The 24,934-nt window shown below is 43.8% G+C and overlaps 1 protein-coding gene across 1 annotated transcript; it reads left to right on the plus strand.

Annotated features, from left to right (window-relative positions):
- The first annotated feature begins 4,252 nt into the window (after positions 1 to 4,252).
- On the plus strand, positions 4,253 to 12,279 carry LOC129815073 (cytochrome b-c1 complex subunit 1, mitochondrial-like). Its single transcript, XM_055868409.1, has 12 exons — positions 4,253 to 4,387; positions 5,333 to 5,473; positions 5,627 to 5,713; positions 5,844 to 5,973; positions 8,264 to 8,462; positions 8,618 to 8,697; positions 8,843 to 8,958; positions 9,481 to 9,785; positions 9,918 to 10,003; positions 10,313 to 10,401; positions 10,555 to 10,630; positions 11,762 to 12,279. The coding sequence occupies exons 1-12, from the start codon at positions 4,325 to 4,327 to the stop codon at positions 11,824 to 11,826; spliced, it is 1,437 nt and encodes a 478-aa protein (XP_055724384.1). The 5' UTR covers positions 4,253 to 4,324; the 3' UTR covers positions 11,827 to 12,279.
- The last annotated feature ends 12,655 nt before the right edge of the window (positions 12,280 to 24,934 follow it).

The raw sequence follows: 24,934 nt of genomic DNA on the forward strand, positions 1-24,934 counted from the left end.
TTGGATAAGTCATGAGGTCACACTTGAAAATGTCAGATGGTTGAATGTTTGAATACAGAGGTTAGGCATTAACATTTCAAATCAAATCAAAGTTTATTTGTCACGTGCGCCGAATACAACAGGTGTAGACCTTACAGTGAAATGCTTACTTACAGGCTCTAACCAATAGTGCAAAAAAGGTGTTAGGTGAACAATAGGTAAGTAAAGAAATAAAACAACAGTTAAAAGACAGGCTATATACAGTAGCGAGGCTATAAAAGTAGTATTGGTAATTGGTAATTAAAGCATTAACATACAGCAATAACATACCCTCATACAATGGTATGGCCAATGACAACATGGTCAGCAACTACCCTATACAACCAATACAGTACAAGTTTTTTAATATAATTTACATACATATACACTGAGTGTATAAAACATTAGGAACACCTTGCTAATATTGAGTTGTACCCCTTCTTTTTTCCCTCAGAACAGCCTCAATTCTTCGGTGCATGGACTCTACACGGTGTCGAAATCGTTCCACAGGGATGCTAGCCCATGTTGACTCCAATGCTTCCCACAGTTGTGTCAAGTTGGCTGGATGTCCTTTGGGTGGTGGACCATTCTTGATACACACGGGAAACTGTTGAGCTTGAAAAACCCAGCAGCGTTGCAGTTCTTGACACACTCAAACCGGTGCGCCTGGCACCTACTACCATACCCTGTTCAAAGGCACTTCAATATTTTGTCACCCTCTGAATGGCACAAATACACAATTCATGTCTCAAATATCGCAAGGCTTAAAAATCCCTTCCCTTCATCTACACTGATTGAAGTGGATTTAACAGGAGACTACATACAGACACCGGTTAGTCAGGCTGGTTGAGGTAGTATGTACATGTACATAGATATGGTTAAAGTGACTATGCATTAATGATGAACAGAGAGTAGCAGTAGCGTAAAAGAGGGGTTGGCGGGTGGTGGGTGGCGGGACACAATGCAGATAGCCCGGTTAGCTGATGTGCGGGAGCACTGGTTGGTCGGCCCAATTGAGGTAGTATGTACATGAATGTATAGTTAAAGTGACTATGCATATATGATAAACAGTTAGTAGCAGCAGCGTAAAAAGAGGGGTTGGGAGGGACACACAATGTAAATAGTCCGGTTAGCCTTTTGAATACCTGTTCACGAGTCTTATGGCTTGGGGGTAAAAACTGTTGAGAAGCCTTTTTGTCCTAGACTTGGCACTCCGGTACTGCTTGCTATGCGGTAGTAGAGAGAACAGTCTATGACTGGGGTGGCTGGGGACTTTGACAATTTTTAGGGCCTTCCTCTGACACTGCCTGGTATAGAGGTCCTGGATGGCAGGAAGCTTGGCCCCAGTGATGTACTGGGACATACTCACTACCCTCTGTAGTGCCTTGCGTATGGAGGCCGAGCAGTTTCCATACCAGGCAGTGATGCAACCAGTCAGGATGCTCTCGATGGTGCAGCTGAAGAACGTTTTGAGGATCTGAGGACCCATGCCAAATCTTTTCAGTCTCCTGAGGGGGAATAGGCATCGTTGTGACCTCTTCACGACTGTCTTGGTGTGTTTGGACCATGTGGACACCAAGGAACTTGAAGATCTCAACCTGCTCCCCTGCAGCCCCGTCGATGAGAATGGGGGTGTGCTTACCCCTCCTTTTCCTGTAGTCCATGATCATCTCCTTTGTCTTGATCACGTTGAGGGAGAGGTTGTTATCCTGGCACTACACTGCCAGGTCTCTGACCTCATCTCTATAGGCTGTCTCATCGTTGTCGGTGATCAGGCCTACCACTGTTGTGTCATCGGCAAACTTAATGATGGTGTTGGAGTTGCGCTTGGCCGTGCAGTCATGGATGGACAGGGAGTAAAGGAGGGGTCTGAGCACGCACCCCTGAGGGGCCCACGTGTTGAGGATCAGCATGGCAGATGTGTTGTTACCTACCCTTACCACCTGGGGGCGGGCCGTCAGGAAGTCCAGGATCCATTTGCAGAGGGAGGTGTTTAGTCCCAGAGTCCCTAGCTTAGTGATGATCTTTGAGAGCACTATGGTGTTGAACTCTGAGCTGTAGTCAATGAATAGCATTCTCACGTAGGTGTTCCTTTTGTCCAGGTGGGAAAGGGCAGTGTGGAGTGCAATAGAGATTGCGTGATCTGTTGGGGTGGTATGAAAATTGGAGTGGGTCTAGTGTTTCTGGGATAATGGTGTTGATGTGAGCCATGACCAGTCTTTTAAAGCACTTCATGGCTACAGACGTGAGTGCTACAGGTCGATGTAGGCAGATTACCTTGGTGTTCTTGGTTACTAGGACTATGGTGGTCTGCTTGAAACATGTTGGTATTACAGACTCGGTCAGGGACAGGTTGAAAATGTCAGTGAAGACACTTGCCAGTTGGTCAGCGCATGCTTGGACTACATGTCCTGGTAATCCGTCTGGCCCTGCGGCCTTGTGAATGTTGACCTGTTTAAAGGTCTTACTCACATCGGCTACGGAGAGCGTGATCACACAGCCGTCCGGAACAGCTGGTGCTCTCATGCATGCATTCAGGGTCGCTTGCCTCAAAGCGAGCATAAAAGGCATTTAGCCCATCTGGTAGACTCGTGTCACTGGGCAGCTAGCTCGTGGCTGTTCTTCCCTTTGTAGTACGTAATAGTTTGCAAGCCCTGCCACATCTGACGAGCGTCAGAGCCGGTGTAGTAGGATTCAATCTTAGTCCTGTATTGACGCTTTGCCTGTTTGATGGTTCGGTGGACGGCATAGCGAGATTTTTTATAAGCGTCCGGGTTAGAGCCCCGCTCTTTGAAAGCGGCAGCTCTACCCTTTAGCTCTGTGCTGATGTTGCCTGTAATCCATGGCTTCTGGTTGGGTTATGTACGTACGGTCACTGTAGGGATGACTTCATCAATGTACTTATTGATGAAGCCTGTGACTGATGTGGTGTACTCCTCAATGCTATCGGAAGAATCCCGGAACATATTCCAGTCTGTGCTAGCAAAACAGTCCTGTAGTTTAGCATCTGCGTCATCTGACCACTTCCGTGTTAAGCGAGTCACTGGTACTACCTGCTTTAGTTTTTGCTTGTAAGCAGGAATCAGGAGGATATAGTAATGGTCAGATTTGCCATTTGGAGGACGAAGGAGAGCTTTGTACGCATCTCTGTGTGTGGAGTAAAGGTGGTCTAGTTTTTTTCCTCTGGTTGCACATATAACATTCTGGTAGAACTTAGATAAAAATGGATTTAAGTTTAAAGACTGGGAACCAATAAATCTCCCTCGGAGGCTGTGTGTGTGGGTGTTTGAGTGAGAAAGACAGAGGCAACCAGTAAAAGCACAACTCCATTCATTATCGACACATTGTGCCGACACCAAAGATCCATTCCAGACTCTGACGTCAGGAGGACTTTGAGAGTTCGGTGTTAGCCAGACTATCTCTGCCCTGAATAAGAGGTTATACAGATGTTCTCTCTTGCTCTCTGTCTATAGGCAACAGGGAGGTGCCTCAGTATGTGGGGGTCAACCTCCTTGTTGAGGGCTCTCAGATAAAATGGCCCGCCGTCATCCTAAAAAAACATCCAATTCCCCAGAGTCTCGAACCAAACGGCATCACCAAAGCAAGGACAACTAGGCTGTGGCAGAGAAACCCAAGCCGGCCTCTTCTAAGAGGTGCCTGAAGGCTGCTGGCCAGAGAGTCCTGGAGGTTGCATCGCCTGAGCCTTGTCAACTCCCTCCATCTGCCACCCAGTCCCATATCATGGACTGCTGGTAGAGACCCCGGGTTATAAGGCCCCAGAGTTATAAGCCCCCTGCTGCCCCTGATAGTTACAAAAGCCGTTTCCTTCCTCTGGAGGTCATCAACCTTCAAGACCCAGACAAGGAGCCCCCTGCCCTGCTTGTTCCCACTCCTCTGGTACCTCATGCTGGGATCAGGTTCCAGAACATCTCCAGGCACAAGAACCTCACCCATAGGGTGATCAGGACCATATGTGTATGGAGGGGAACTTACAAGAGCTCCTGACAGAGGGGGGTATTGGACTACTGTTGCCTAATGTTTTAAGCAGTTTTTTGCACTCAGCCATTGTAGGCCTACCTCATTATAATAAAGTCAGGATTGAATCCACTTAGCTAGATTGTTTAGCATTTCTGTATAATACTGTCATTTAGATAACAGTGTATGCTGCTACAGTGTAGCCTTTGTCCGACTTGTTGACGCTGCTGCTTGCGTCAACCGCTGACGTCACAGTTCTATACAGGACTTCGCGTACGTTCACTTTGTGGAACGTGCGCGCAGCTGATCTTTCTTTATTTGCCAGGAAAAGATGGCAGCGTCCGTGTGCCGAGTCGGGAGCACGGTGGGTCGAGCCCTAGCCAAAGCACGTAGCGTAAGTATTCAGGAACATCTTGGCATTTGAGGGGTCTGTAAGGAAAATAACGTTGTTGGTTGGTATCTGCATTTCTTTCACCACAGCGAAAAAAAAGTAGGCCCCTGTGTAGGCTGTAGCAGAAGTATGTCTCTGGCTGTAGCTCGTTAGCGAGCTATCTTGGCTGTGTAACCAGACAAAGTGATAGCTAGCCGGTAAACATTATATTGTCAGGAAAGGCGCAACACATCACTGTAGATTACGTAATATGAGTGGAAATGTTGACATCATGTTAGTTAACCTATACCTGCGTTTATTCAATTTTAAGAACTAACCCAAGGTCATTTGGACCATCTTCCGCGTTGTCCTTAGCTATTCGCCCAATCGTTAAGTTAACCAGTTAGCTAGCAGATGTTGGTTACCTCTTGTCCAGATAAATGATGACAGTATATTTTAGTAGTCGACCAGTTGCGTTGCTGACTGGTAATCACACTCCACTGGCCATATGTTAATTTGAGCTCGTTAGAAAGTCATTATATGATCTTGGCTAACTATGAAGTTTATTTTGACTGCAAACTGTAGGGGGCTGCTATGCTAGCTAACCGGTGAAGTGTTTTCTTGACGGACCCTCACTGAAGATAAACAAAAAAAATAGCCCCTCACTGTTACCTCCAACGTATTAGCTAGCAAGGTCGACAGGCTGTACGTGTAAATTGGTAGCTATCACTTATTGTGGGATCAAGTCAGTAGATCACCCCACACTTTCTCTTGTCCATTTAACATTTTTATTGGCCATGATGACATTGAGTTGGAAAATTTCATATTTTGCTGATTCTATATCCCATTACTACAAATTATTTCAGCAATTTCATACATGGAATCCGTACACCAGCTGTAGTCTTTATCAACACAACCAAATTAATTTCCTGAAGAATCTCTTCACAGCTGCCTATCCTCTCCCTCTAGCCCATCCTGCTGTCTCTGCGGCGTGGCCAGGCGACGGTGACCTATGCCCAGAGCCTTCTAGGAGCTCCGGAGACCCGTCTCACTGCCCTGGACAATGGCCTGAGGATCGCATCCGAGGAGACTGGACATGACACATGCACTGTAAGGACCTCTGCTGTGTCATTGATTATACAATCTAAGTACTGTTCATGATGGTTTTGAGAAACATTGCGTAATACAGTCACATTTCAGATGAACCTGGCTGTCTATTTGTTTGCGCAGCACGGTATAAGTTCCACCTGTACTCTCTCTCAGGTTGGGTTGTGGATCAACTGTGGAAGTCGCTACGAGACTGAGAAGAACAATGGAGCTGGGTTCTTCCTGGAGCATATGGCTTTCAAGGTACATAACAGCTGTGACATCTACCTTGAGTCTCATAAGGGATTTCACACTTAACTACTGCACCAGACTGGCCCAAAAGCATTTGACACTTTTCTGTTCTCCCCCTTTTCCTTTTGTTTCTTTTCCCCAGGGGACAAAGAAGCACCCCCAGATGGCCCTGGAGCAGCAGGTGGAGTCCATGGGTGCTCACCTGAGTGCATACACTTCCCGGGAGCACACTGCCTACTACATGAAGACCCTGGCCAAGGACCTGCCCAAAGGTGTGCCAACCAGACACCTGCAGACACAATGAGACAGGAATAAGGAATGGAGACTGTTTATAAGATGTGATAATTCAGTGGTGTGTATGTGGGTGGGGTGGGGTTCTTATAAGCCCCTGGTCATAGAGAGGGAGTGTTTGTGTATATACAGTGCATTCGGGAACTATTCAGACCCATCACCTTTAACACATTTTGTTACATTACAGCCTTATTCTAAAACTTAGCATTGTTTTTTCCCCTCATCAGCTCTACACACAACCCATAATGACAAAGCAAAAACTGTTTTTTATACAATCACATAAGTATTCAGACCCTTTACTCAGTACTTCGTTGGAGCACCTTTGGCAGCGATCCTCTCAAGATCTGTCAGTTTGGATGGGAAGCGTCACGGCAGCTATTTTCAGGTCTCCAGAGATATTAGATCGGGTTCAAGTCCGGGCTCTGGCTGGGCCTCTTAAGGACATTCAGAGACTTGTCCTGAGGACACTCCTGCGTTGGATAGACTGTGTGCTTAGTGTCGTTGTCCTTTTGGAAGGTGAAACTTTGCCCCAGTCTGAGGTCCTGAGCGCTCTGGAGCAGGTTTTCATCAAGGATCTCTCTGTACTTTGCTCCGTTCATCTTTACCTTGACTAGTCTCCTAGTCCCTGCCGCTGAAAAACATCCCCACAGCAAAATGCTGCCACCACCAAGCTTCACTGTAGGGATGGTGCCAGGTTTCCTCCAGATGTGATGCTTGGCATTCAGGCCAAATAGTCAATCCTGGTTTCATCAGACCAGAGGATCTTGTTTCTTATGGTCAGAGTCCTTTACGTGCCTTTTGGCTAATTCCAAGCGGGTTGTCGTGCCTTTTACTGAGTGGCATCTGTCTTGCCACTCTACCATAAAGGCCTGATTGACAACATCTCTGCAGCACTCCACCAATCTGGAAGGTTCTCCCATCTCCACAGAGGAACTCTGGAGTTTTGTCAGTGACCATTGGGTTCTTGGTCACCTCCTTGACCAAGGCCCTTCTTGTATTCTTGGGGACCTTGAACGCTGCAGAAATGTTTTTGTACCCTTTCCTAGATCTGTGCCTCGACACAATCCTGTCTCGGCGCTCTACAGACAATTCCTTTGACCTCATGGCTTGGTTTTTGCTTTGACATGCACTGTCAACTGTGGGACCTTATATAGACAGATGTGTGCCTTTCCAAATCATGTGCAATCAATTGAATTTACAACAGGTGGACTCCAATCAAGTTGTAGAAACATCTCAAGAATGATCAATGGAAACATGATGCACTTGAGCTCAATTTCGAGTCTCATAGCAAAGGGTCTGAATACTTTTTGAAAAAACTGTTCTTGCTAGGTCATTATTGGGTATTGTGTGTAGATTGAGGTAAATATGTAATTTTATAAATTTTAGAATAAGACTAACGTAACAAAATGTGGAAAACATGAAGGGGTCTGGATACTTTCCGAATCCACTGTAGTTGTAAAGCACCTCTTGCCTTTTGGTCAATTATACTGAACAAAATAAACGCTACAATTAACAATTTGACAGTTACAGTTCGTAAGGAAATCAGTCAATTGAAATGAATTAATTAGGCCCTCATCTATGGATTTCACATGACTGTGCAGGGGCGCAGCCATTTGAGGGCAAAGGCCTACCCACTTGGCAGCCAGGCCCAGCCAATCAGAATGAGTTTCTCCACAAAGGGGCTTTATTAAACAAATGCTCATCACCCCTCCCACCCCCCTCAGACAATCCCACAGGTGATGTGGCAGTCCTGGTCTGTGGTTGTGAGACCGGTTGGACTCCCTGCCAAGTTCTCTAAAACGACTTTGGAGGCAGTTTATGTTAGTGAAATTAACATTACATTCTCTGGCAACAGCTCTAGTTGACATTCCTGCAGTCAGCATGCCAGTTTCACCCTCCTTCAACTTCAGACACCTATGGCATTGTGTTGTGACATCTGCACATTTTAGAGAGGCCTTTTATTGTCCCCAGTACAAGGTGCACCGGTGTAATGATCACGCTGTTTAATCCGCTTCTTGATATGCCACACCTGCCAGGTGGATGGGTTACATTGGCAAAGGAAAAATGCTCACTAATAGGGATGTAAACAAATTTGTGCGTATGGAACATTTCTGAGATATATTATTTCAGCTCGTGAAACATGGGACCAACACTTTACATGTTGTGTTTATATTTTTGTTCAGTATAGTTTACTGTGCATGTCCTCTAGTTATTGTCGTGGCTATATATATATATGTATGTGTGTGTACTGAATCAGTACTCTATTCCCAGCGGTGGCGCTGTTATCTGAGGTGCTGCAGAGCAATGCCCTGAGCGAGGCTGACATTGAGCAGCAGAGGAGTGTAGTGCTGAAAGAGCTGGAGGAGGTGGAGGGCAGTCTGCAGGACGTGTGTCTGGACCTGCTGCACGCTACAGCTTTCCAGGGCACCCCCTTAGGACACAGTGTTCTGGGGCCATCCCAAAATGCCAGGTACACACACACACTGAGCCTACCAGGGAATCTTATTGGGTCAGAGCATGCTAGGGCCAAGCCAAAACACTAGGGAAAGTCCCACATACCCATTACAGCATCCTGTTACATTTCACAGCATTCCGATTTAGTTTTGATCTGTCTCTTCCCTTCAGGACTTTGAGTCGACAGGATCTGGTAGATTTCATCAGGAGCCACTACAAGGCCCCCCGCATGGTGCTGGCAGCTGCTGGAGGTATGTCTCCCATACATTAACACTGCCATGTTAAGGCTGTGTAGAGAGGTATAATATGCAAATACAAACCGGCCCTGATTGATTGTTTTGTGTGTGTGTAATGTCGTCCTTGTTTGTAATGGCTCACTGCCTGTCTTCTGTGTAGGTGTGACTCACGAGGAGCTGGTTGGGTTGGCCAAGCAGCACTTCAGTGGTGTTTCCTTTGAGTACGAGGATGATGCTGTGCCTGTTCTGTCCCCCTGCCGCTTCTCTGGCAGCGAGGTGAGGAACGCTCCGGTCTCTGTCTGAATTTACCGATGTCTGAACAAGGGCACAGGCATCCCATCCGAGGGTTTATTCTGTCACTTCCACCCCCTTTCCGTGATTACAATCTTGTCTCATTGCTGGAACTCCCCAATGAGAGAGAGAGAGACTCTAATACGACCCGCCAAACCGTGCTTCTTGACACCCGCTCGCTTAACCCGGAAGCCGGCTGCTTCAATGTGACGGAGGAAACACCGTTTAGCTGATGACCGAAGTCAGCCTGCAGGCGCCCGGCCCGCCACAATGAGTCGACTAGGGCGTGATGAGCCAAGTAAAGCCCCCGGCCAAACCCTCCACTAACCTGGACAACCCTGGGACAATTGTGGGACTCCCGGTCACGGCCGGTAATGGGATGGAACCCCAGGCTGTAGTGATGCAGTGCCTTATACCGCTGCGCCACTCGGGAGGCCCAGAGCTTTTCTTCTTTGTTCTATTAAGAATGTTCATATTGTTAACCCTGCGTTGTCTCCCTCTTTGTAGATCCGCATGCGTGATGACGATATGCCCCTGGCACACATTGCCATCGCCGTGGAGGGTGCCAGTGCCGCCAGCCCAGACATAGTGCCTCTCATGGTGGCCAACTCCATCATTGGCAGCTATGACATCACTTTCGGTGGTGGAAAGCACCTGAGCAGTCGCCTGGCTCGTCTAGCCTCAGAGGAGAGTCTGTGCCACAGCTTCCAGGCCTTCCACTCCTCCTACAGTGACACTGGTCTGCTGGGCATCTACTTTGTCACTGACAAACACCACATCGACGACATGATGCACTGGTCACAGAACGCATGGTTAGTTGGGATTTACAATACGTACACTCAAGCGCTACACATGGATGCAGTCCTCGTCGAACACTGGTCCTCAGCCTGTGTATTTTTAAATTTGATGGTATTGACCCACCTTTTTCCTTTCTCTCCCTGAAGGATGAACTTGTGCACCACAGTGACAGAGAGTGACATTGCCAGAGCCAAGAATGCCCTCAAGGCCAGCCTGGTGGGACAGCTCAACGGTAAGATCTTTACCTCATGTAGCCCATAAGAAACTTCAATGGACATTTCAGAAACGTTCTCATCCAGCACCACACAAACATCAACATGTAAAAAAAAAAAAATAATGACATCGGTGTGATTTTAACCAATTTTGAGTAGGTGTTGCCTTCTAATTGGTTGATTTAATTGGAAACACTCATCTTCCTCTTACTACAAAACATAGAAATGTGCTGTTTTTTCCCGTTTTAATGTTGGTGTGGTACTGGAGATGACATGGTGAACTAGTACTCCTTGGTCCCCACTAACACTGCCTTACTGCTCTCCTGTAGGAACGACACCGATATGTGATGACATCGGCAGACATGTCCTGAACTACGGCCGCCGTATCCCTCTGGCTGAGTGGGACGTCCGCATCAACGTGAGTACAACCCCCTTCACTGCGCCACACATACGGCTGTTACACCCTCCTACCACCTAGAGGGTGCTATTTCTGCGCCTCTTTCTTCCAAACCGACCCCCACTTCGTTCACCCACATTCTTCCTACCATCTCTGTCCCTGTCTCCACCTCAGGCTGTGACGCCCAAGATGGTGCGTGACGTCTGCTCCAAATACATCTATGACAAGTGTCCCGCCGTTTCTGCTGTTGGTAAGTTACCACAAGGGATGTTGACTTAAATCGGTTAGCTGCCGAAAAATACATTTGACTGGTCATGCTTATCGGTCTCTAGGTTTAAAAAAAATCTTATCACATGCCACAGCTTACAGAGCCTAGTTTGAGAAACGGAATAGCCTATCACCTGTCAGAGACGGCACAAGAGCAGCTCCTCAAAAAGCCAGTACAGGAGTGAAACGTGCTTTCGTAAGCCCAGTCATTGCGCAACAAATAACTATTCTACATGCAATCGAGTGTAACTGTTGATGGCCATGATTTTAGAGCTACTTTATTTCTCCATCAACACATAATTAAAGCACACCTCCCATTCGTGTGCGTAGACCATAGTCAGCGGGAGGCTATCAGCGCGCCACACGCCACTTTGCAATGTGACCTTGAGGCAGTAGAATTGTTTGAAACCTGAACGTTTTACTTCAGTTCATAGAGGCAATTCTTACCTTGCTTCAAAGTAGCCTTGCCAAAATCCAAGTGGGACATATTGTTAATTGGAGGCAATTATTTTATAAAGACTTCCTCTTGACATTAACCAGCAATTCTTTCCTGTTCTATTGGTTTTCATATCAAGTTATTTTTGTTGTCCAGAAGCACAATCCTAGTCATATTAACAACCCATTGTAGTTGTTGCTATTAGAATCCCTCTGTTTCTGAGATTTCTAATATGGAATCGCTCGCATTAGGTTTAATTTAACCTTTATTTTAACTAGGCAAGTCAGTTAAGAGCAAATTCTTATTTTATAATGACGGCCTACCCTGGCCAAACCCGGATGACGCCGGGCCAATTGTGCGCCTCCCTATCGGACTCCCGATCACGGCCGGTTGTGATACAGCCCGGGATTGAATCAGGGCCTGTAGTGACGTCTGCTAGCACTGAGATGCAGTGCCTTAGACCGCTGCACTACTCGGGAGCCTTGGGTGCGCTGTTCAGAACAGTGTTTGCCCGCTATTGCATTTTGGCAAATGTTTGAATGTTAAATTGGCTGCTTCATTACAGGAGGTGGATGTTAAATAATAGGCTATAGTCGTTTGACTAAGACAATAGGCTTGTTATTGTCTGGAAGTCCAGACTCTATCCTTCTCTCATCTGTCTTTCTCTCTGTTGTACAGGCCCTATTGAGCAGCTGCCTGACTACAACAGGATGCGCAGTGCCATGTACTGGCTCCGCTTATAAGATCCCCCATAGTGTTGCTACGCTCCTCCACTTCCATACTCCTCCCATCACTGCAAGAGTAAAGAACCGAGAACTGCCTCAGCTCATTAGCACAGACCAGTATGGACTCCAGGCCTTCTCTCCATCTCTCCTCTCACTACTTCAGTTCTAGTTGGTTATGAGGGAGAGAACCATGGTGTTGAGGGTGTGCATAAGTTGAGTGTTCCATTTCCTTGTATTTGTCACTGATGATCTTGAAAGATTGTAATACAGAAGATTGTTAGTATCACTGAGCCTTTTCAGGCACCTGGTACTGCTCTGGAGAACAGAGGGGGACACCTGAACACATGCAGTGACGCATATACTGTACAATCATAGCACTGTACAACCAGTTGTGGAGAAGTATTTATGAATTGAGGTAATGTTTTGTTTCTGTCCTATTGTACATAAACTCATTCTGACATTCAAGTAAAACATGTTTGTGAGTCATTGTCCCACACAGAATTAGATTAGTAAGAATTAACATGTTATGATCTATCCTTGTTTTTGTATCAAATGGCATAATTCCAGTATTTAGTTCTTGTTCTAATTCAGCCACAATAGTTGGGTTAAAACTCCTGTTCCTCTGATTTGAGCTGCAGGGACCACTTCTACCCACCAGAGGGACAAGATCACTCCAGTATGAACTGATCTTCTAACACTGTCAATGGTATGAACATGCTTTATTGACAAGGGAGGAGATTATCAGTCATGAAATGACATGTCTTCCAATGTATAAAATATTTGACCTATGAATATCAAATGTTAAATAGATTACAGATCTCTCCCATTGTGGCTGATAGAATATCAGTAATTGCCTGGATGTCCCCACAGATTACACAGGATCAGTTAGACAAAAGGAAAACATTGCTATGACTGAGGCACGAGTGATGTGACACCCCATCTATCTGTCACTAGGGAAGAGTAAACAAGGGATATGTACTGTAACTTCACCTAGCAAAAATAACCAACAATTTAAAAGATTTTACAGTTCATATAAGGAAACCAGTCAATTGAAAAAAATTCATTGGGCTCTAATCTATGGATTTCACATGACTGGGAATACAGATATGCATCAGTTGGTCACAGATATCTTACAAAAAGTTAGGGGCATGGATAAAAAAATTGTATCTGGTGTGACCATTTGCCTCACTGCGAAATCTCATTCACATAGAGTTGATCAGGCTGTAGATTGTGTCCTGTGCAATGTTGTCCCACTCCTTCAATGGTTGTGCGAAGTTGCTGAATATTGGCGGGAATTGGAACACGCTGTTGTCACGGCTCCTCTGCAGTGCAGGGGGCGGTTCCTCCTGCAGGCAGAGGAGGGTCGTTAGTGATTGGAGTTACCTGGGCTCGGTATTTAAACTGCTGCTTCACTAATCTCTCTCTGCTCCAGGTATGATCCTGTTTTGTTTGTTCCTTTGTAGTTTTGCATAGTTTTCACTCAGTCATATTCACACACACAGATTCACGCATCCATGCACTTTACATACACCTTACATTATGATACTTCCACACCTCATTCCTTTTTCTTAGTTTAAAGTTAATAGTTTGGTTTATAATAAAGAACATTTTGAATTGGCCTATACCTGTTGTTCGTGTCCCCTCATTTTTGTCACAGGCTATGAGCCGGCTTGTGACAAGTGGGGGCTCGTCCGGGACAGTAGTTAACTTGGGTTAGTTTAGTTCAGATTGCCAAAAAAAAAAGTTTGAGGGGATGTTTTGGTTGGGCCAATTTTTTTGAAGAGAGCATTGAGAGTCTTGTGTTCTTTTGGTTCAGTTAGCTTGGTAGCTAAGCAATTCACTCTGGGTTTTCTTCAGGTGGGAGTCCTCCCCTGTTCAGGCTTATCAGCGAGTGTCAATAGGAGGCTCGTGGTGTTTTTGTTTTCGGTGGCAGTGAACGTGGGTAGAGCATCCCTTTCCCTTTTCCCTTTCATCGGCTCGGGAGCACCTCCGTGGTTATGGGAGGGCCGCCAGTTTCTGGTTGTCTTTTCCACTCCACTGGTTTTGTGTGCATAAACCCCCACCACATGTGACTGCACGAAGACCAGGGCCAGTTAGTTAGTTGTTTTGGGAGGATAGTGGGGTGTGGCTCCTGTCCTTGAACCCAGACTGACAGCAGGTGAGTTGTGTGTTTTTGGAGCATTTGTAATAGTTGTATTGGTTGAGGAAAATGTCTTCCATTTTGAGTAGTTTTGTTCACGCTCCTTCCGAGGTAGCCTTAGAGTTGTGTACTAAGGAGCAGTTAATTTAAATTGCTGAATATTATCAGATTGAGATTGTTGATAAAAAATTTAAAGAGACTGTTAAAACTAGATTAAAGCAGGGTCTTAGGGAAATGGGTGTTTTTGGCGGTCAGTCTGCTAGTCGTGAGGGTGCAAGTTTTCAGTCTAGCCCTTCATTAACTTTTGAGCAGCAGAGGGAACTGTTGCAAATGCAGTTAGAGAGAGCGATTGAGAAATGCTAATAGACCAGAAGGACTACCACAGTTTGATGTTTCACAGAATCTTCGTTTGTTGCCTAAATTTGATGAGTCAGATCTAGACACATACTTTGCTTTATTTGAGCGTATTGCGGAAACTAGAGCTTGGTCAGAATTGGACATGACTATGTTGTTGCAATGTGTATTTACAGGTAAAGCACGTGAGGCTTTTGCAGCACTGAGTGTAGCTGACAGTAAAGTTTTTGCTAAAGTTAAAGCAGCAGTTCTGAAGGTCTACGAGCTTGTGCCAGAGGCATATCGTCAACGTTTTCGTTACAGGAAAAAGTTAGATTCACAAACCTATTCTGAGTTTGTTCTTGATTTGACTTCTGTATTTAATCGGTGGTGTACAGCTTCTGAAGTTAGTACTTTTGAGGGTCTGTCTAATTTGATTGTGTTAGAACAGTTCAAAAATTCTGTGACTGACCATGTTGCTACATACATGAATGAACGTAAAGTTAAGTCTCCAAGTGATGCAGCAATCCTTGCAGATGAGTACAGGCTAACACATAAAAGCCATTTTGAGTCAAACAGTGACATGTACCATAAAAATAACTTTACTCCTAGGAATAGTAGGTCACCTTTTTTTGGAGCTTCTTTCCAAAGGCCTCAGCAGAAGTTTGGGTCTGGAGGACTTAAAGCACCGGTTAATGCTAATACCTGTCGCTACTGTTTAGTTGAAGGACATTGGAAGAAAGATTGTCCTCGGCTTAAATCCAAAAAGTCAGGTCAAGTTAAACCTGCTGTGATGGCAGCTTCTGTTACAGCCTCTGACCACCAGGGTGAGCTGTTTCAGCCACTAGTTGAGTGTGATTCTCAGTCTTCCCGCTGTGATTTTTCAGCCTTTATTTCAGAGGGTGTAGTGTCCCTGGTAAATGGCAACCAAGATGTTTCAATCAAGATCTTAAGAGACACTGGAGCTTTAGATTATTTTATTCTGGAATCTGTTTTGCCGTTCTCTAAAGAGTCTGATACTGGCCGTTGTGTAATGGTATGTGGTATGGGTTTAGTTCCATTCTCTTGTCCTTTACATGAAGTTACCCTAACATGTGGTCTAGTGGAGGGTGATGTAGATGTTGGGGTTAGACCCCAGTTGCCAGTAGAGGTAGTCCACATGATTTTGTGGAATGACTTGGCAGGTAGTAAGGTGTGGGCAGATGGCAAACTAAACATCTGTAAGAAGCAACCTTCAGTGTCCCCTGCAAGGGAATCTCCGGATCAAAACTGTCTCCTGAGGTATTTCCAGTTTGTGCGGTTACCCGCGCGGCCTCTCGTAAGGAGATTGAGAGTAAGCCAGAAAGTCTTGAGTTGCCAGTCAAACTCCAGACAGAACAGTTGACTAGTTCTAGAGATTCATTGATGGCTGAGCCAAAGGCCGATACTACTTTGGCTGATCTGTTTGATAAAGTGGTTCCTGATTCAGTGGTGAGGAATAGTGCTCAGTGTTATTTTCTTCTTGATGGGCTGTTGGTCTGGAAATGGGTTCCACACTATAATCAGGGTCTAAGAGAGCCAGTCTTTCAAATAGTTGTACCTACTAGTTTGCGAAATAAAGTGTTGCAAACTTCACATGGTGATGTGGCAGGTCATATGGGTGTTCGTAAAACGTATGATCGCATACTTCGTTATTTTTTCTGGCCACGTTTAAAGCGGGATGTAGCTCAGTTTATTAAAACTTGTGATACGTGTCAGCGCACAAGCAAGCCAAATCAGGTTGTAAAGCCTGCACCTTTGTATCCAATACCAGCCGTAGGGCAACCTTTTGAGCATCTTATTATCGATTGTGTTAGGCCATTACCAAGGTCCAAGTCAGGTCATAGCTACTTATTAACTTATGTGTCAAGCAACTAGATATCCGGAGGCTTTTTCCTTGCGTACCATAACTTCAAAATCAGTAGTTAAAGTGTTAACTCAATTTATTTCAACATTTGGGATTCCAAAAACCATCCAGTCAGATCAGGGGTCTAACTTTACCTCCCATTTTATTTGCTCAGGTTCTCAATCAGCTTAAAGTTAAACACAAGTCTACTGCGTTCCATGCCCAGAGCCAGGGAGCATTGGAACGGTTTCATCAAACTTTAAAATCCTTGCTTCGTGCATACTGTACAGAAATGTCTGCAGATTGGGAGGGGTTACCTTGGCTGTTAGCTGCTAGGGAAGTAGTGCAGGAAAGCACAGGGTTTAGCCCAAATGATTTAGTGTTTGGTCATAACGTGCGTGGGCCTTTAGCAGTGTTGCAGGATGGTTGTTTGCCTGAGGAACCACCTCGGAACCTTATTGACTATGTAAATGGTTTTAGGTTGAAGTTGTATAGGGCTGGTGAACTAGCGAAATAAAAACTAAAATGTTCTCAACGGAAAATGAAACTGAAATATGACGGACAGGCTGAGCTGCGTGAGTTTAGTCCCGGTGATCGTGTACTTGCTCTTCTGCCTCTTGTAAGTTCACCTTTTCAGGCAAAATACTGTGGTCCTTTCACTGTGTTGCGTAAAGTGTCAGATTTGAACTATCTTATTGAAACCCCTAGTCATAGGAAGTCCTCTAAATTATGCCATGTGAACCTGTTAAAATGTTATCACTCCCGTGATCTAAGCAAAGTTGAAGGCACTCCAGCGGTGAGGTCAGCGTTGACTGCTGCTCCAGTCACTGCATCTTGTGGCTTTAATTTGGTGGAGGAGGGAGAAGAGGAGGAAGTTAAAGTTTCGGGTGAGGTCTTACATGGTCGGTTGAAAAACTCCCAGACTTTGCAAAACCTTGGGGTTTTGGTAGATCATTTAGACTCTGAGAAACGTGATGAATTGGTAGCTCTTATTAGAAACTACCCTGTTTTGTTTTCTGAAACTATCACAAACCCACTTAATTGAGCATGATATAGACATCGGAGATGCTAAGCCTATCAAACAGAGATTTTATTGTGTATCTGAGAAGAGACTGCAATTGGAAACAGAGGTGCAGTATATGTTGGACAATGGTATTGATTTGGCAAAATGTGAGTTTGCCAAAGCTACAGTCACATACCTAGGCAAGGTTGTTGGTCAGGGATTTGTCTGTCCCGTGGAAGCCAATGTTCAGGCTGTGAAGCAGTTCCCACAGCCCTCCACAAAGAAAGAACTGATGTGCTTCCTGGGAATGGCGGGGTACTACCGTGCTTTCTGTAAAAACTTTTCGGTAGTAGTGTCCCCCCTGACCTATCTGAAGGCCAAGGCTGAATTTCTGGTCCACCCAGTGTCAAGAGGCATTTGATGCAGTTAAGGCTCTTTTGTGATTGGCACCTGTGTTGGCAGCACCAAATTCTGGGAAACCTTTCAAATTGCAGGTAGATGCCAGTCAAATCGGTGCTGGGGCTGTGCTTCTCCAGGAGAATGATGACAATGTTGAGTGTCCATTCAGTTTCTTCTCCTGGAAATGTAATAAGTATCAGAAAAACGATTCTGTAATTGATAAGGAGGCTTTAGGTCTCATTTGGACTTTACAGCACTTCGAGGTCTGTTGGTTTTGGTTATGACAACAAGCACCCAGATGAGCTTCCCTGAGATGGTTTCTGACAGTTTGTGCATACATTCTTTAGTTGTGCAGACCCACAGTTTCATCAGCTGTCCGGGTGGCTGGTCTCCGACGATCCCGCAGGTGAAGAGCCGGATGTGGAGGTCCTGGGCTGGCGGGGTTACACCTGGTCTGCTGTTGTGGGGCTGGTTGGACGTACTGCCAAATTCTCTAAAATGATATTGGAGGTGGCTTATGGTTAAGAAATTCACAAATTCCCTGGAAACAGCTTTTGTGGACATTCCTGCAGTTAACATGCCAATTGCATGCTCACTCAACTTGAGACATCTTGTGGCATTGTGTTGTATTACAAAACTGCTAATTTTAGTGACCTTTCATTGTCCCCAGCACAAGGTGCACCTGTGTAATGATCATGCTGTTTCAATCAGCTTATTTATATTCTACACCTGTCAGATGAGAAATTATCACTAACAGGGATGCAAAGAAATTTTGCGAAATAAGCTTTTTGTGCATATGGAATATTTCTGGAATCTTATTTCAGCTCATGAAACATGGGACCAACACTTTACATGTTGTTTATTTTTCTTCAGTATGCATGTATGTATGTATGTATGTATTATATATATATATATATATATATATATATATATATACACACACATATACATACATACATACATACCAAACACAACTCCCAAACTCCATCAGCTTGGGCATGATCAGATAGATGGAGACATGTCAGGAGAGGTCACTGTAGTACAACTGCTTTACAGGGGACAGGAATTCTCATTTACACTTCAGTGAAGGACTGACTCACTGACAAATGTTTGGTCCAGATGTTATTTTATGATGATACCATTGTTGACTATGCCCACGTTTATGTACCCTGATGCAGTACAATTTAAAAATATATATTTTTACTGACGGCACAAACACGCATCTCCTCTCCCCTTATTTGTGCTTCAACTCCCCCCCTCTAAATGTACCTCCCTTATCCCCCTTTCCCTTAAACATACCAATAATATTATTTGACCATTTACCTGTTCTCAACATAGTAAATCTACTATCTGCCTCAATGGCGTACTGCAGTTTTGCGGTCTCAACAAGGGCAGGGAAAGGGCTAACTTCCTACAATTCGACACATTTTGCCAGAGGGGAAGGAGAAACATATGCAGCTTTATAGCTACTCTCAATGCTATTCTACTCATTTTGCCATTAGGCTGAAAATAAATGTTGCTGTTTTAAAGCAAATTGCCTGCAATTCTACACATACACAATCCATGTCTCAATTGTCTCAAGGTCTAAAAATCCTTTAACCTGTCTCCTCTTTATCTGAACTGATTAAAGTGGATTTAAGAGGGTGGAATCATAGCTTTCAACTGGAGCCTGTGGCCCCCACCCCCCTACTTGCGGGGGGCGTGTGGTACATCACGGATCTGCCTGTTCTCACTGTACAGACATGGCTGGCTGTATGGCTAACCTGAACCCTTACCGCAACCTAACCATTCCATGCCTGAAAAAAAACGACATCAACATGTAATATGTTCTTCCAATCAGTCATCTCCAGGAACAGAACACAGAAAAATATTTATTAATTACAGATGAGTTGTGGACAAATGGCAGAGACAGCTCATTGGTGTTATCTTGTTTGGCATATCTATGAATAAAGCCTATTTAAAGAACCAATGTCATACCCCCGGCTTTGTGTAAGGACACAACTCTGCTACTGTATCATATGGACTGTGTGACATCATCTCACATCCTTATGAGGGCGGCAGGTAGCCAGTGGTGTAAAGTACTTAAGTAAAAATACTTTAAAATAGTACTTAAGACATTTTTGGGGGGTTTCTGTACTTTTTATATTTTTACAACTTTTACTTCACTACATTCCTGAAGAAAATAATGTACTTTTTACTCCATACATTTTCCCTAAGACCCAAAAGTACTGGATAGGAAAATGGTCCAATTCACACACTTATCAAGAAAACATCCCTGGTCATCCCTACTGCCTCGTTTGCAAATTATGTCTGAGTGTTGGCATGTGCCCCTGGCTATACACACACACACCCCAAATGTATTTATTTAGCCCTTCTTACATCAGCTGATATCTCAAAGTGCTGTACAGAAACCCAACCTAAAACCCCAAACAGCAAGCAATGCAGGTGTAGAAGCACGGTAGCTAGGAAAAACTCCCTAGAAAGGCCAAAACCTAGGAAGAAACCTAGAGAGGAACCAGGCTATGAGGGGTGGCCAGTCCTCTTCTGGCTGTGCCGGGTGGAGATTATAAGAGAACATGGCCAAGATGTTCAAATGTTCATAAATGACCAGCATGGTCAAATAATAATAATCACAGTAGTTGTCGAGGGTGAAGCAAGTCAGCACCTCAGGAGTAAATGTCAGTTGGCTTTTCATAGCCGATCATTAAGAGTATCTCTACCGCTCCTGCAGTCTCCAGAGAGTTGAAAACAGCAGGTCTGGGACAGGTAGCACGTCCGGTGAACAGGTCAGGGTTCCATAGCCGCAGGCAGAACAGTTGAAACTGGAGCAGCAGCACGGCCAGGTGGACTGGGGACAGCAAGGAAATGAAAATGGGGACACAAGAAAATGGTGCCATCTGGTTTGCTTAATATAAGGACTTAAAAATGATTCATACTTTTTATATTTTACCAATTACATTTACTTTTGATACTTAAGTATATTTAAAACCAAATACTTTTAGACTTTTACGCAACGTAGGGTTGACAGTTCGAACTGTAAAAATTGGTCAGGAAGTGAGCTGGCAACCGGAGGGCTGCTGATATCAAATCCTAAATGCCATTGTCTGCCGTTGTGCCCTTGTGCAAAGCAACCCCCAAAACAACTGCTCCACGGGACCCCTGTGCAGCAGCCCCCTGCTGTATGCATGTCTTTGAGAGGGGTTGGGATAAAGCGGAAGTCAAACTTCGGTTAGACCTTGTGTACGATTATCTATGATTCTGGGTCTGCTGGGGAGACTGGGTATTCCTTCAGCCGTTCAAGACGTCTCCATTTCAAGCTGTTCCTTGCTGTAGCTACCGAGAGGATAGCTTATGTATCGTCCCCCACTGACCTGACTACGTTGAATGAAGCGTACAACCCCCAACTCTGTTTACATACAGGGTCACTGAATGAGGCGAGGCCTTCTCTCTGTGGCCCTCAGGGTCCAGTCCCTTGGCCCAGGCTGTGTAAGTAAGACCATGGTTATCATTAGTCAGATGAGGATAATGTCTTGATGGGCTAGATGTGACACAGGAAACGAAAGAGGCTTGTCTTCCTTTTTCCTCCTTTTGAGGTTGACAGCCCCATCCAATACATTTTTAAGAAAGTTGAAGCTCATTTACTGCATTTCTATACAATTGAAAAACTCTAAAATGTTATTTGGAGAAGATAAGAAACAAGCAAAAATGAGCCCAGCCATTATCAATCTACAAACACAAAGCCTATTAGCTATATAATTAGCCACTACACATTAACTCCAGGATGAAAAACTATAATTTAGTACACAGACGAATCTGTTAGCAGAAGCAGTATTTTATTAACAAAAGGTAAAGAAATACATTTGATTTACAGATTTTTTTGGGGGGGGGCAGTTTTACAGCTAATTTCCTGTAATTTAACATATTTTGCCATGGTTTGGGGGGGAAAAAATGTAAAGTTTCAAAGCAAAATTCTTGCAATTCTACATATTTTGGCATGTTAATATGATATCTGAGTGAGAATGACTTACAACGTCAATGGTGTTCCCATGGAGGTCAGGACCCCTGGGCATGTGCCCTGCGTGCCCATTGGGTAATTTGGCCACGATTACTACAAGTTCAGATAGCTGGCTAGACTAACTAAACCAATTTACCAATCTAAACATGTTTAAGGCTAATTGTGTGACTTATAATAAGAGGAAAACTGCTGATGCACAACCAAGTTTCTAAATTGCACCTTGTTTATTCTACTATTCTAACTCAACAGTAAGACCAGACAGTTCCAAAACGTTTTTTTATTTTTATTTTTTTATTTTTATAAAGATTACCGAGGTCTGGACATCGGTGTCCTGTAACTACGGCCCTGGCTATCCTTAATGGCGCAGTTCAAGACAACAATGATAAATGGGTCAACGCATACTGAACACACACCCAAGACATACAGTCACATCCAAAATTGTTGGCACCCTTGATAAAGATGAACAAAAAAAGACTATAAAATAAATAAATAATACAAATACTGAGATACATGGAGTATAGAAAACATTAAGAACACTTTCCATGACAGACTGAATCCAGGTGAAAGCTGGATAAATCCAGTTTAAATCCACTTCAATCAGTGTAGATGAAGGGGATGAGACAGCTTAAAGAAGGATTTGAGACAATTGAGATGTGAATTGTGTATGTGTGCCATTCAGAGGGTGAATGGGCAAGACAAATAATGTAAGTGCCTTTGAATGGGGTATGGTAGTAGGTGCCAAGCGCACTGGTTTGTGTCAAGAACTGCAATGCTGCTGGGTTCATGCTCAACAGTTTACCGCGTGTATCAAGAATGATCCACCACCCAAAGGATATCTAGTCAACTTGACACAACTGTGCGAAGCATTGGAGTCAGCATGGGCCAGCATCCCTGTGGAATGCTTTCTTGTGCCACTCAGTATTAGGAAGATGTTCCTAATGTTTCGTATGCTCAGTGTATATCGTATGCTAAAACATATATATATATTATACATTATTTTGAGCATACTATATATATATATATATATATATATATATATATATATATATATATAGTATGCTCAAAATAATGATATTCTTATATACTAATACAATTGCTCAGAGAAAAATACATTTTGTTTAAAAAGTTATTAAAAAAAAGTCCAACTGATATTGGTCAACATGTTTGACATCCCGGTTTTTATACTTTGAGAGAGGATAACAAGCACTTAGACTATGTTGTATAATATTGGACAACACATTGGGAGGGATCACAGATCATTTCTCCGTACAGAATCTTTGCAGATCCTTGATATCCTTCGGTCTGAGCATATGGACTGCCCTCTTATTAATTCAAACCACAGGTTTACAAAGACCGGAGATTGAGATGGCCATTTTGTTGTCAATTAACCATTTCTTTGTGGATTTTGAGTGTGCTTCAGGTCATGGTCTTGCTGAAAGATCCCCTTGCGACCAGGTTTCAGCCTCCTGGCAGAGTCAACCAGGTTTTTGGCTAAAATGTCCTGGCACTTGATAGAGTTCATGATGCCGTTGACCTTAACAAGGGCCCCAGGACCAGTGGAAGCAAAACAGCCCCATAACATCAAAGATCCATGTTTTACAGTAGATACAGTAGGATGTTCTTTTCTGCAAGCATCCTTCTATCGACGCCAAACCCAGCATTGGTCTGCGTGGCCAAAGAGCCCTTTTTTCTTCTCATTTGACCATAGCAATGGTGCCAATGCTGTTTAGCAAAGTCGAGGCATTTAATTTGTTGGTTGCTCAATAAAGGCTTTTTTTATGGCAACCCTTCCATATTGCCTATTGGCATGGAGGTGGCATCTAATTGTAGATTTGGAGACCCAAGGATGTGACTAAGTTCTATAATTCTCTGACTGTGGCCCTTGGTCTTTTATTAACCCTCTGAAGCATCCTTCTCCCTGTTCCAGCAGTTTTAAACTTCTTAAATTGTTGCCCTAATAGTGGTAAGTGGTATATAAGTTTGATTTACATTTGTTGTACCCTTTGTTTGAATTATGAAAGTCAATAACCATTATCTCTTTTCATCTGTGAGTTATTTGCCTTTTTCCATTGTGATGGATGACAAATGGATTTTACATGTGTTACCTCATTTTTATACCTCAGTGAAACAGGAACCATGAAAGTTCACAATACAGTTCCTTATTAAACTGAGATTAATTTAAAAAGTAGAAAATTAATGCAGATAAAATTGTGTTTGATTTCATTCATAAGAATGAAATAAACATTGACACCTATCTTTTATGTTTTTTCTTAACATGTTAAACAAAAAGTATTTATCTGAGACATTATTGTAGCATTAAATACTATTGCATACAATATATCTATCTGTATTTGTATCATTTATAGTCATTTTTGCTCATCTTTAACAAGGGTGCCAATCATTTCGGATGTGACTATACTGTATGTCATTGATCAGTTGATCTCATTGTTGGATGATTAACTTAGTTAAACCCTAGTTGCATACACCCTCCAGTTTACTGTTGGCAGGATTGACAAAAGGAATCTGTCAGTAGAGTGGCTTTGCTGTCACAGTACTCAAGGACAGGATGATTGAGTGGCAAAGTGCTGTGACAGTCGAACGGCCCTTGATGTGAAGTCAATCTGATCTGAGTAGAAGAACTTAAACTTCCACTCTGAACAGAAGATAATCACATAGGTAAAACATTAATCATGATAACTTCAAAATCAGAGATAGAGATCTGCATTCATCTTTCAGTGTTTGAATCTCTTTTCAAAGACCATAGTTAAAATCAATCAAGTATATTTATAAAGGCCTTTATACACCAGCAAATGTCATAAAATGCTTTTACAGATACCCAGCCTAAAACGCCAAACAGCAAGCAATACAGATGTAGAACCACAGTGGCTAGGAAAAACTCCCTAGAAAGGCAGGAACCTAGGAAGAAACCTAGAGAGGAACCAGGCTCAGAGGTGGCCAGGCCTATTCTGGCTTTGCTTGGTGAAGAGAAACGTACATGGCCATTTAAGGACAGATCGTTCTTCAAGATGTTCAAATGTTCATAGATGACCAGCAGAGTCAAATAATAATCACAGTGGCTGTAGAGGATGCAACAAGTAAATATCTGACTTTTCATAGCCAAGCATTCAGAGGTCGAGACAGCAGGTGCGGTAGAGAGGGAAAGAGACAGGGATAGAGCGAGTGAGTCAAACAGCAGGTCCGGGACATGGTAGCATGTCCGGTGAACAGGTCAGGGTTCCACAGTGTTGTTACTTGATACCCGTGGACCTATTGTTTGAGGATGGTGAAATGTTGTATCATAAAGAAAAGACACTTGGTCAACCTAAAAGTGTACAAAGCATTTTTTTTTTGTCTGCATATGGTCTTTCTTTT

The sequence above is a fragment of the Salvelinus fontinalis genome, chromosome 18, assembly GCF_029448725.1.
Source record: "Salvelinus fontinalis isolate EN_2023a chromosome 18, ASM2944872v1, whole genome shotgun sequence".
Classification (NCBI taxonomy): domain Eukaryota; kingdom Metazoa; phylum Chordata; class Actinopteri; order Salmoniformes; family Salmonidae; genus Salvelinus; species Salvelinus fontinalis.

Coding starts and splice junctions, on each gene's coding strand:
- LOC129815073 (XM_055868409.1), top strand. CDS start 4,325: ATGGCAGCGTCCGTGTGCCGAGTCGGGAGCACGGTGGGTCGAGCCCTA. Junction 5,974..8,263: donor GGCCAAGGACCTGCCCAAAG/GTGTGCCAACCA, acceptor CTCTATTCCCAG/CGGTGGCGCTGTTATCTGAG. Junction 9,786..9,917: donor CACTGGTCACAGAACGCATG/GTTAGTTGGGAT, acceptor CTCTCCCTGAAG/GATGAACTTGTGCACCACAG.